Genomic DNA, 13,144 nt, shown 5'->3' on the forward strand with positions numbered 1-13,144 from the left:
CGCGCTCTTGGACAACAGTTGCTCACATCGATGCAGCAGGCTGGGAGCGGCTTCTCCAACGACAAGCAGGTGGCGGCGTTTAGCAGTTCCAGTCCTGCTCTTGTTGAGCAGACACAAGGAGCCAGACTGCCAGTATGGCTCCTAAAGGATGACCAACTGCCCGCGCAGAATGATCCAACACAGAGCGGTTTCCAACTGAAGGTGGATACCCATGGCTTCAACCCGGAAGAGCTGGAAGTGCGAGTCGATGGGAGGTGCCTGACGGTGACCGGCCAGCAGCAGATGGAGAGCTGCGGACCAAATGGGGGCATCCGCATGAAGCGAAAAGTGCACCGGGAAATGCAACTACCGCCCGACCTAGATCCTGCCACCTTGACCTGCATGCTGAGCCCCTCTGGCTACCTGTGTGTTCAAAGCCAGTGCCCGGTACTGCCTGTCTTGGAATCCTGGCAGTCTTCCACTCCAAATCTCGAGAGCCACTACTCCAGAAGTTACAACCTAGCCTAAGCCAGTAAACCAGCTCGATGTGCAGCAACCAGGGTGTCTGTGGTCTTCTTCTGGGGGTTGGGGTCAGAGGAAGTGGAGCTGCTGTTTGAATGGGGCAGGTACCTCTGGGTGGACGTCCCTCAGAGATCAAGGCTTCCATAGCTCTCCCTGGGAGCTGGAGATGAGTGTAGCCCTACTCAGCTCCTTTTACTAGTAGGGCCACGCAGCCCTTGACAGCCACAGCTGGGATTTCCACGTTTCCTGTGGCTCCAGAACCAGCAGAGGGTGGGCCCCTCAGGGCCAGGGAAGGGGATAGCTTGACATGGGTGGGGAGAGATAGGGTACTGGGGGCAGAGTGAGGAAAACAGGGAGGGCAGCCAAAATTCTAGAGGATGTGGATGTTCTTTAGGGTAAGAGGACAGAGTCCACACAGGCCCACTCCAACTGCTCATGTCTGGTGTTTCCAGAACCCAATAATCTTGAAATACAAACTAGACACACTCTGCAGGGGAGGAGCTGATGCTGGGCCCTGGAACTAAATATCCATTAGATTCAGCCCCAGGTCAGTCTGACCCCACCCCCACCCCACAGATGCTGCTCACAGTAAGAGCCTCTTTCTCTTGGTTACCATGACCACCAGCATCCCCTTACATTAGGGGGAAAAAAAGGCTGTTGTTTTAACAAGTTTCAGTGGCTGATTTCAAATTAACATCAAGAAAACGGAAGAGGCCTGGTCTGATAAACTGCCAGAGAAAGACAAGACAAGACCAAGGTCGATCGGCTGACTATATTGACAAGATACTGATTGGTTACATGTTGAAGAAAACATACAATACAAAATACAGAAAAAGTTGGTTCCGTCCCTCCCCAACACCCCCCCTTACCCACCCACCCCCAAATACTCATCATTGTGATTTGGTCAGAACGAGGCTCAGAGCCAGAGGTCAGGGTGACCAAGGTGGGGCAGGTGGGCAACGGGTTCATGGCTGTCACAATAACGTGTGATAAGTAGTTGTAGTAATGTTGTCTCTCCCAGCTGTGGGGCTTTGGGGTGCAGTCTAAGACAGCCTGCAGAGGGAAGAGCTTGCTCTCCATCTGTAGCCTCCACAGCCTCCCCCAACCCCAGACAAAGCCCCCTCCAAACAGGTAAGGATGTGGATGCACTGCCAAGTCTTCTACTCAGCAAAAAGTAAGGAAGGGTTAACTGCTCCAGCGCCCTGCCCCATGCGCAAGAGTGAGGAGGGGAACGGAGCATGTGGCTACTACCAGCAAAGGAAAAGTAGGGGGACAGTAGAAAGGGAAGTGGGAAGAGCAGATCATATATATTAAAAAAGTGACTTAAGACTTAAAATTGAATTAGTATTTGTACAGAAAGGTGCAGGTGGAATAACTCACTCCGGCCTATGATCAAAATTATATGGAGAAATCATGGTGGACCCCTCCCCCTGCCCCCCCCCCAGCAGTGGCCCGGTCGTTAAGTGCGATTGGTTAGATTGGATTCCAGTCGGGTCGTTCAGGCGGAGGAGGTGGGGGCAGTGGGTAGGCAAGGGGGGCTTAGTTGCTGCAGCACTGGCTCCGGCTGGCTGGGTTGTTCTCCTGGAGGTCCACGCCTCGGTTCCGGCCTGGAGCACCAGCAGCATTCTGGGGCTCATTCTTGGGGAGCTTCTTAGCTGTGTGGGAGAGGAGGAGAAACATGCATTTGAGTAGGCAACCCAGTACTCATTCCTGACACCAATGGAGCAGAATCTGGCCTTCTCCACGCGGTCAATAATAACTGACACAGAGAAGCAGTCTATCCCAGGAGTGTTCTCAGGAAACTGAGACAAAAAGAAGTTACACAGCCTGCTCAAGACCAGAGCCATTAAGTGAGAGAGTTAGGATTTGACCACAGGCAGGATTCTAAATGCTAAAAAAAAAAATTCAGGAAGTAGGAAGGGAAATAGTGACTGGAATCTAGAGAAAGCATGAAGGAGTAAGGTGCTGAAATACTGGCACAGGCTTTAGAAAATTTGGGGGTGAGAGTCAGATGAAGACGACGACTACTTTATCGGATGATCAGCATAGTGAGGGACCACCCAGAGACCTGCTCAAGTGGGGCAGCGCAGTGATACGCTCTTGGTGGGAGGCAACTAACCTATTGCCATGAAAATTTCATTCACGTTCATCGCAGTCTTTGCTGATGTCTCCATGAACAGCAGACTGTTGTCATCTGCATAGGCTTGTGCTTCCTGGATTGGAGAGAAGTGGGAGGGAAACATCAGCACTTGGGCCTAGGATTAAAATCCTCCCTGACCAAGGTGTATTATACACAACAGAGACAGGACAAAGTCTTCCCTGCTCCGTTTCCTCCTGAGACCTCAGCCCCATGACTCTGTCCTGTTTATATAGCTCTTCTGAGCTCACACCCATCAGTAGATTTCTTTCTTAAGAGATTGCTTAAGAGATTTTTTCTTTAAAAAAAAAGTTTTATACTTATTATACCAAAAAGTATGTAATTTTAAAAACTGGCATAGGATTCCCTAATTAGATAAAGTTAAGACAAAAGCATTTAACTTATTAGAAATGATTCACTATCACTATTCTCTTCAAACATGATTTCACTTTTATAATTTGTTGATGCAATCCTGAAATGTATTCTGTAGAAAACAACTTTTATCAGACAAATAACACTTTTAAAGAGACAAGATAACTATTAGGTATGAATTTTACAAATGCTCTATTTTCTTGCTCTTGCAATTACTGGACTAGGGAGATTTCAAGAACATTACTCCACAATGACACTTGCACATCTGGACAAAAGCACAGGTATGCACAGGTGACCACAGCACCGCTTCTAGCAAGCTGCTGTCCCAAACAACCTGCAAGACCACCAGTAAGAGACCAGGGACAAAGAAGTCATGGCAATACATGGCAGCATACTCCCAGCTGTGTAAAGTGATTCACTGCACGTGTCAATTTCTGGAAAGGCAAAAAATGGTAGGAACCTGGGTTTCTAAGGCAAGGAGAGATTTACATTTCTGTATACCCTCTTTTATTAAGTTTTTAAAAATTATGTTCTTCAACAAATTGAATTAAAAAGTCAATTTGTGAGTAGAAAATTAACAAGTTTACCCTATACATATGCACCCTCTTCTCTCAAAGAAAATGAACAGGGAGAAGCAGATGCTTCCTTTGTAGGCTGGAGTGGAACAGAAGATTAAAGCTTTTTGCTGCCTCCTGGCAAGGGCCTTCCCAAGGGCCCTGAGCAGCCAGGGGGGAGCCAGGGGGTGACGGTACACCCTGCCCTTCCACTTACGTCCCATCATCTCCCCACCTGAAACTCCACGGCCCTCTTGCTGGCCAGGTCTGCCTTGTTGCCTGCGAGTGCGATGACGATGTTGGGGCTGGCCTGCCTCTGTAGCTCCTTCACCCAGTTCTTGGCCCGTGCAAATGTATCCTGGGGAGACAGGGACAGAATGTCAAGGGGATGGAGGAGGCATCCTGCCCAGGCTCATACACTAGACAAGCTTACTTAGTCATAGCCAATGTGTCTAAAGGTGTCAACACCTTAAAGATTCTTTGGGGAGATGCTTTCAGATAGAGAAAACCTACATTCACATACCCCAAGTATAGACAGGCTGCAGGGCCTGGAGGGCTGAGGGACCTGGAATGGGAGCCTCTATAACCCACTTCCTGGGGCTCTGAGAAGACGAGTAGGGGGGGAAGGAGAAAGAAAAATGCTTTACTGTGTTGGTGATGTCATAGACCACAATGGCGGCTTGGGCCCCCCGATAATACATGGGGGCTAGGCTGTGATACCGCTCCTGTCCAGCTGTGTCCCAAATCTCAAACTTGACCGTTGTGTCGTCCAAGCAGACAGTCTGTGTGAGGAAGGCCGCTGTGAGAGAGAAGGAATCGTCAGAAGCAAGCCACCATCCCACACTTCCACGGCTGCCCCCAGGCACCAACATTGCTGCCTGCTGCCATGACAGGTACAGAGAAGGTCCAGCCCAGCAGCTGAAAGAGGGCCCAGCTGGCTAGGTAGAATTTGTATCTTGCTTGTGAGGTCTGGGGATGAAGAGTGCACAGGCTTTCCAGACTCAGCCTGGGCAAAGCAGCAAAAGGAAGGATGCCTACTTGCATTTGAACTGTTCTGGGACCACTCTGGGGTAGACAGCATTGAGAGGCAGGAGTGAAAACAGTCAGCACTTCTCATCTTCCTCTCCGCCTCTCTTCAGAGCACAGCCCAGCTGGAAACGGCTCCAGGACCTCTGGATGCTCTGGCCCAGGGGTACTGCAGCCCTTCAGTTTCCAGAGGGTGTTCACTTGCAGCTGTGGTAGGGAACCCTTGGAGGACAGGCTGTTCCACTGTCAGGCAGAGGCTGGGTGGCCAGCTTCCCACTGACCCGCTACCTCCAGGCATTGTGGTTAGCCACCACCTCCTTCTCCCCTCTCTGACTCTGACCCAGACCCACTGCTGTTATGACCATGCCGTGGCCGAGCCTCCAGGCCTGAGGGGGCTGAAGAACATGAGGTGTTTGCACAAATGCTTTAAAGGAAGATCCCAGGTTTGGAGTAGACATGTGGGAGCCTCCTTGGCCCTGGACCCAGAAGAGGATCCAGCTTTCTGAGGAAAGTCTACTCTCATTTACCCTCCCCCTCACTGAGGGACCTGGGGCTCCGCCTCACTTCCCCTTCATCAGCTCCTGACCCCAGTGCTGAAGAGGCAGCAAGAAAACCGCTGACATGGACCATTTTGTTTCAGCTGCCTGGACACCACCTACCAACCAAGAGGGCAGAGAAAGGATGACTCAAGACCAAGGACAGCCTGGGCCCTTGAGGCCACTAAGGCTGAGCCTAGACCCTCACATCTTTAACGCTGGGAAATCAATGTGATGGTTTGTTGTTGCTGATTGCTGTCAAGTCGAGCACTACTCATAGCGACCCTATGAACAAAAGACCTGAAGCCTTTCTATAACTATCGTCATTTATCAAAGCTCATATAGAGTTTCCAGAGGCATGTTGTTTAGGAAGTGGATGTCACTCCTGTTTCCCAATGTGATGGAGGAAAAAGAAAAAAAGAGATAAGGAACAGAAACACTAGTCTCCTCTCCAGCCATGACTTCCCAGGCTGATTCTCAGACAGGGAGAAGCTGAGGTATAAGGGCTCCAGGAAGAGCCTGTCGAAATCCAGGCTCAGCCTCTCCCATCCCAGAGGCGAGGCCAGGTCAGGGTCAAGGCCATATAAATAATAAAGAGGCAAAGCTAGGAAGGAAGTCAGTTTTGAACTCTCAGCTCTTTCCTGCTAGTGGTGCTTCTTGACTCTCCCTTGCATGGAACTGCTGGCTTTGATACCAGCACTCAGATGAGGGAGGGGTGCTGCTGCCCTGGGCAGGTCGCTTCCCTTCTCCTCAACGCCAGGCCATTTTCTTTGGCTTCTCTGACGTTCCCACATTCCCTCCTGCCCGCTCACCTCCGATTGTGCTCTCTTGATACTCGTGGAATTGCCCCTTGACAAAGCGGAGGACGAGGCTGGACTTGCCCACCGCTGACTCCCCCAGCAGAACCAGTTTAAATTGGCAGATCTTGTTCCCAGAAGCTGGTCCATTGGGTCGTGCTGCACCTCCCCGACCCGCCATGGCCCGATCTGCTGTTGCTGTACCAGTGAGCGTGGGGCTGGGGGGCCAGTGCTAGGCAAAGAGGCACTTAGTGGGGAGAGGGTCTCCAACTACAAAGAAGAAATGACACATATGGGTTAGTTCAGAACTGCTGTATAGTAAACTCACAAACAAAAACCCCAAAACCAACCCTCCAACACCACCCTCCATTAGGTTTCTGAGGCCATAAATCCTAATGCAGGCAGGCTGCCTCAACTTTGTCCCCTCAGGGCAGCTGGTGAATTTTAACTGCCGATCTTCCTGTTAGCAGCCCAATATGAAACCCATTCCACCACCAGGGCTCTGTATGTCCTTCTTAAGTCAGAACTGTCTCCTTATGACCTCCCTTCAGACTAGCTCCCCTTAGCCGAGTTAGGAAGGGACCCCTAACTAGACTGTTAGAAGGGTCAATTTGCTCTGTAACCATTTCAATGTAGGGAGAAGGGGAGACTTCCAATTTCGGGTTCCTGGCTCTGAGCAAATGTACTGACTTTCTGATCCCAGATACAAACATCAACATTCACACATCTGAGAGAGGAGGAGGTGGATGCAGGCCTGGCCAACAAGTTCCCTAAGATACAGAAAGCACCTTGGAAGACGCTAGGATTTAGGTCAACAAACAATGAATTTGCAGCAAGTTAGCTCTGATCCCAGCCTGCCCCAGTGCAGAGCCGGAGTGGGTGGGGAGGCAGGCACCGGCACAGGCAGTTCTAGCAGCAAGCTCCTGAGATAAGGCGCTTGGTCAACCTTCTGGGCACTCAAGGACCAGCGTCTGGCCATGCAAAAGAGTCAAATCTAATTGCCCTTTTCTCCTGCCACCAGCAGGACTGATGAACCTTCACTTTTTGAGGCTGATCATGCACCCTGACAGCTGTAGAATGAATAAAAGCAACACTTCATTAGCTAATCCTGAGCTTCGTTCCCCAGTTCTCATTTTTGATGAGCCAGAAGTCTCACACCCATTAAAAAACAAAACACACACAAAAACAAACACCCATCAAAGCCAGAGCTCTGTTGGGAGTCAGCATGGCTGCCAATTCTCTCTTTTAAACAGAGACCTCAGTTCTGTTCTCTGCTGGCAGAGCGGAGTGTGGAGAGGAGCACAGGACACAGAGACCTGTGCAATGAGAGCTGGGGATTGACCTCATACCTCAGTCACTTGGCAAGCACTTTGCAAATCTCAAAACTTGTTCAAGAAGCATGAGAAATCTATCTCTAGAAGTTTCTAGGAGAAGATGTCAGGAGAAACTCTTATCACAAGAGAGAAAATGCAGAACAGAATGTCAAATTCTCATGGAATCCAGACTCACTAAAACTACTACCCTGAAATTATCTTTAAAATCACATATTATCCCCTGAAGCTTTCTTACAACCAAATAATGGTTTAGCCTAACTAGTAAAGAATGTCTGCATTGAGAATTATGCTCTTTAAAATCTATCTATATACTAAATCCAATCTGCAAAGCAACTTGAAAGATGAGAGAGACTATTTTTAGGGGCCAGTGAGTTTATGCTAATGGGGGAGGAACAGCTCAGAAAAGAAGGATGAGAATGGTTGCCCAGAATGCAAAGAATGTAATCAATGTCACTACAGTGTGCATGCTGTGTGTATTCTCAACTACAAAAGAATTTTTTTTGAGTATGTGTGTATGTCTATAATTAGTTTGATATATAGTTGATTTTATAGTTTATGTATTAATTTTGTATCTTTTTATAGTTTACTGTGTATTTATGTGTGTATATAGATATAGATAGTTCTTGAGTACCACCTTGTCAAAAATGACCCATAGCTGACCCGTTAGTGGGTTTATCTCATGGGAGAAAACCGCCCATCCTCTGTGGAGCAACTGGTGGATCTGAACCGCATGCCTTGGGGATTACAGTAGTTTCTTACCACTAGGCTACCACAGCTCCATATATATAAATATATAAAATCTTTTTTCTCTTGTAGGGAGCTCTGGTGGCTTAGTGGTAAGGAGTTGTACTGTTAACACACAGGCTCGCGGTTCAAAATTATCAGCGGCTCCTTGGAAGAAAGATAATCTTTGTGAGATTTATTACCTCTGAAAACACGCTGGAGGGTCAGCTATGAGTCAGTTCTACGTAGATGGTGGTTGTTATGTGCTGTCAAGTTGCCTGTGACTCATAGCAATCCTATATATAAGAGCTCTGACCCCTGCTCCATCCTGAGCCAAGCTCACTGTCTCCAACACACCTATCCCCATTACTCCAGTGAGAGTCAATCCATCTCATCAAGGGTCTTTCCCTCCAGCACTGTCCCTCTACCTTCTCAAGCATAATGTCCTTCTCCAAGGACTAGGTCCCTCCTTGCACCATGTCCAAATTATGTCAGATGGGGCTTAAGAATCTTTGCCTCTAAGGAGCTACCTGGTTTCACCCTCGCCAGGACAAGCCTGTTTGTTCTCTTAATAGTCCACGGTATATTCAATACTCTTCTTCAGCACCACAGTTCAAAGGCATCAATTCTCCTTCTATCATCAAGTCATTATCCAGCTTTCTGATGGTATGCAACACACACACACACACACACACACACACACACACCCTCAGTATACACAGAGAATGTTTTACAAATGAGTTCTGAATTGAGGTACTATATCTTGAATATTCTGTATAATGTTTGATGCTACAGTAAATAGAAAATTATTTTGTTAGACTACACTGCAATCTCAAAGACATACGGTTTGAAGCCACCAGCTGTTCCATGCGAGAAGAATGGGCAATCTCCTCCCATGTGATTTACTGCCTCTGAAAACCCACTGGAGGGTTAGCTATGGGTCGGTTCTGCCTCTATGGTACAAAACAACCACCACCACCACCCTATGCATAGGAATCCCTGGGTGGCATAAACAGTTAAGCACATGGCTCCTATAAAAATGTTGGTAGTTCACACCCCTCAAAACGCACATCAGAAGACAAGCCTGGAGGTCTGAAAACCCTACGGAGCAGTTGCCGCTCCACACAGATGGGTCACCATGAGTCAGGATCAACCTGACAGCAGTTAACAACAACACTATCCATCAAGGAGTCTTTAGGTGAGGGGTCATTTGAAGCAGATTTCAGGGGAAGCCCTGACCTGCACTCTGACAAGGTAGTTTCTTAACAGTTAAGGGACAGGGGTGTCGGTGAACAGAGGAGGTCTGTGGAAAGCAAGTGTCTGTGCTCATGCAAGAGGGTGACGGCAAAGGGCTGGCTTTGTTCAACTGCAAATCATTCTTCTCATCCAAGTTCTCCCAGCAACTCATTTGAAAACCCAGCCTCAGGAAGAATAATTCAGTAGCAGGGCACAACAGTTTCCTTTCTGGACAGTACCAAAGGGAAAGAGACTTGCAATGGGGGTCACCTCTTCCCTAAAAACACAACGAAGGAAGTGTGGGATCACCTCAGTCAATCTGTAACAAGAAACGCCATTTTAAAAATACTTCATGGTTTTAGATGCATTCTCATTTCATTCCTGACAACAACGTTTGTAAGATAACACAGATACAGGCTAGGAGGCAAAGGCTGTGCTTTCTGCTTCTTCGAGGTCATCTTCACAATGGCTATGTACAGACTGCATACTAGAATGAAATAACTTTTAAAGCATTTATGCGGAAATTACACAACCATTATCTCTGTTAAGCTTTAAAACTGCCCCTGGTTTGTTAGATCAGTAACCTGAGGCTCAAGCATGAAATGCCCTGCTCAAGGCCATCAATGTAACTAGCTGCAATCCACGGTTGCCTCCAAGCTCATTACCAGATCTGTCTCATCTTTCTGCTCTCTGCTACGGAAAAATGACGTGGGCACCCTCCACCCTCTGTACTATGTGTCAGAGACTCTTCTGAGGCTGCTGCTCACTGGGAGGCACAGAGATTCTGCAGTGTCTGAGAACTCCCAAGAGTGGGAGGAGTTCCCAAGGCCAGAGACAGGGAAAATCCACGATGGGGTCACAGGCTGGCTACTATACAAAGTCCACATGACACAATTTTAGACTGATAGCAGAGAATGGGCTGGGTCTGAGCAAAAGCCTGGGCCCCCCAAGGAGGCCTGAACGAGCAGGGACAGGGGAACAGATTCCAACAAAGAACAAAACAGCTAGGAGTGACGCTGCAGAGGTGATGAGGAATCAGTACCTCCCAGTCTAAGAGGCAACACACCTAGTTAATTATCTCGTGCTCCTATAAAACGCAAACCGCAGGAGGAAAATGTGCAACAATGAATGAACGGAAAAAGAAAAAAACCAAAAACCCCAAACCCCACCGCCATGGAGTCAAATCAGGTTCATGGAGACTCTCCAATGGGTCTGCAAGGCTGTAGGTCTTTCCAGAAGGAGACTGCCCATCGCCCACTTGGTGGATTCAAACTGCCAACCTTTTGGTCAGCAGTTCAATATGTGAATGTTAGGCCCCATGTTCTGGAACTGTTGGTAAAGATCTGGTTCTCTGAACCTTAGAAGGCTATGGCCCTACTCTTTGAAAGCCCAGAAACCGTGACCCCATCCTCTGAGATCTGCAAGGCTATACAGCCTTACTCTGAGGTCTGCTTTCCACACTCTGAGTTTCTCAGCTCCTGAAGGATCCCCACTCTGTTAGTACGCATCAGCCCTATGGCATTCAGCTCTCTCACTACTTGGATCATCAATGTCACTTCTAAGTGTCAGTGACATGGCCCTCAAGTCTCTCCACCCTGCCAGGAAGCTTCCAGCCTAAAGATACTTGGTCTACTCTGAGGATCAGCTCCTGCGCTGGCCGCTGTTTCTTGAGGCTGCCTCTCTCTCTGCCTCCACCAGTGTTCAGGTTCACCTCCTGTTCTTCTAAGTCCTCAAATAATTACTTCTGATGTGCACAATTCAATCAACATCCACCAATGGTCTCTTAAAGGCAATCTAGGTTGTTAAGTGTCGTTGCATCAATTATGATTCACAGAGACTCCTGGAACGACCCTTGGCCTCCCCTGCTCCTCCTCAAGGTCTCTGCCAGGCTCAAATCCACTGCTGTAGTTACCATGTTAATCCATCTCATCCAGGGCCTGCCTTCCTCTCTTTTGCCAAGCCTTTACTTTTCTCAGCATGATGCCTTTTTTCTAGACTGACCCATCCTGACAACAGCCCAAAGTATTGACTCAAAGAGCACCCGGGCTGTTCTTCCTCCAAGGCAAATCTGTTTATTCTTTTGGCAGTCCCCGGGATATTCAATACTCTTCACTAACACTGTAATTCAAAGGCATTGATTCTTTTGTCTTCTTTACTCATTGTCCAACCTTCATTTGAATACAAAGCAATTGAAAATACCATGATTTGGATCAGATGCATCTTAGTCTTTAAACTGACAGCTCTGGTCTCCAGTATTTAAATAATTCTGCTTCAGCGGACTTCCCCAGGGAAATATGTTTTTTGATTTCTTGACTGCTTCTACTATGAATATAGATTGTGGATGCAAGTAAAATGAAATCATTGACACCTCCACTCTTCTCTCCGCCTATCATGATGCCATCTGTTCATCCAGTTGTGAGAATGATATCCAACAATGTTCTGGCATTATTAACAGGGCTTTCAACGGTCTCTTTTCCAGAAATGGAAGCTCTGCTAAATCCTGTCCAACACAGGTACCCTTCTGGCTTTTTAAAAACCAATGGTACAGCTTCCAGCAACACAGCATTATGGAAATTACTACAATATGGCAAACTGACAGATTAGTGTTGGCTTTTACTGTCAGGCACTTTAAAACTCTGGCAGATTTGCTCCAATCTCTGCTCATCATACAATTCCAAAGCTGCTTCTATATTTTAGGTTTCTACATGAAGAATGCAAAAGATCATTACAAAGGCTAAAGAAGAAGAAAAGACCAAGATGGATGTCAGATGAGACTCTGAGTAGTGCATTAGAGCGCCAAGAAGCCAAAGCTAAAGGAAGAAATCAAAGAGCTAAATAGAAAATTTCAAAAGGCAGCTTGGGACGACAAAGCAAGATACTATAATGAAATGTGCAGAGAGCTGGAGTCAGAAAATCAAAAGGGCCAGACTCACTCAGCATTTCTTAAGCTGAAGGAGTTGAAGAACAAATTCAAGCCACGGGTGGCAATGCTTAAAGATAGTTTGGGTAGATTGTTGAATGATCCAGAATGTATAAAAAGAAGATGGAAGGAGTACACAGAGTCATTGTATCAGAAGGAATTGGCTGACACAGAGGAATTTAATGAAATAACATATAAGCAAGAACCTATGGTGATGAAGGAGGAAGTTCAAGTTGCTATAAAGGAATTGGCAAAAAACAAGGCTCCAGGAGTTGACTGCACACCAATTGATTTATTTCAACAAACAAACAGACGCTGCCCTGGATGTGCTCACTAAGTTGTGCCAGGAAATCTGGAGGACAGCCAGCTGGCCAACTGACTGGAAGAGATCGATATATGTTCCCATTCCAAAGAAAGGTGGCCCATTAGAGTGTGGAAATTATCGAACAATATCATTGATATCACATTGATATCACATGCAAGCAAGAGTCTCCAGAATATTATCCAAAAACGTTTGGGAACAATACATCAGCAGAGAACTGCCAGATGTGCAGGCTGGATTTAGAAGAGGTCGCGGTACTAGGGATATTACAGCAAATGTAAGATGGATCTTGGCAGAAAGCAGAGAATACCAGAAGAATGTCTATCTGTGCTTCATTGACTCTGCAAAGGCTTTTGACTGTGTGGATCACAACAAGCTATGGCTGACTCTGAGAAGAATGGGAATCCCAGAACATTTGATTGTGCTAATGCAAAACCTATACTTGGACCAAGAGGCAGTCATAAGAACAGAGCACAGGAGACACTGGATGGTTCAAAATTAAGAAAGTGGTCCATCAGGAATGTATTCTGTCTCCATACCTTTTCAATCTGTATGCAGAACAGATCATCCGAGATACTGGGCTGTACGAGGAGGAATGTGACATCAGGATTGGTGGAGGAATCATCAACAACCTGCGTTATGCAGATGACACAACCCTGCTTGCTGCAGAAGGTCAAGGCCTGCAG

The 13,144-nt window shown here is 47.2% G+C and overlaps 2 protein-coding genes across 2 annotated transcripts in view; one reads left to right on the forward strand and one right to left on the reverse strand.

The window, feature by feature from the left end:
- The first annotated feature begins 30 nt into the window (after positions 1 to 30).
- Positions 31 to 507, forward strand: HSPB9 (heat shock protein, alpha-crystallin-related, B9). The gene has a single exon (XM_006901719.1). The coding sequence runs from the start codon at positions 31 to 33 to the stop codon at positions 505 to 507; it is 477 nt and encodes a 158-aa protein (XP_006901781.1).
- A 752-nt stretch (positions 508 to 1,259) lies between these two features.
- The window catches only part of RAB5C (RAB5C, member RAS oncogene family), a 34,375-nt gene continuing 22,490 nt past the window's right edge, over positions 1,260 to 13,144 (reverse strand). Inside the window, exons 2-6 of the mRNA XM_006901651.1 lie at positions 5,939 to 6,193; positions 4,212 to 4,363; positions 3,800 to 3,922; positions 2,621 to 2,714; positions 1,260 to 2,156 (exon numbers count right to left, since the gene is read on the reverse strand). Coding sequence (XP_006901713.1) covers positions 2,041 to 2,156; positions 2,621 to 2,714; positions 3,800 to 3,922; positions 4,212 to 4,363; positions 5,939 to 6,104 — 651 coding nt within the window. The 5' untranslated portion in view covers positions 6,105 to 6,193 and the 3' untranslated portion in view covers positions 1,260 to 2,040. The remainder of the gene's footprint in view (positions 2,157 to 2,620; positions 2,715 to 3,799; positions 3,923 to 4,211; positions 4,364 to 5,938; positions 6,194 to 13,144) is intronic.

Source organism: Elephantulus edwardii, unplaced genomic scaffold (assembly GCF_000299155.1).
Source record: "Elephantulus edwardii isolate Elephantulus edwardi_28Jun2011 unplaced genomic scaffold, EleEdw1.0 scaffold00340, whole genome shotgun sequence".
NCBI lineage: Eukaryota > Metazoa > Chordata > Mammalia > Macroscelidea > Macroscelididae > Elephantulus > Elephantulus edwardii.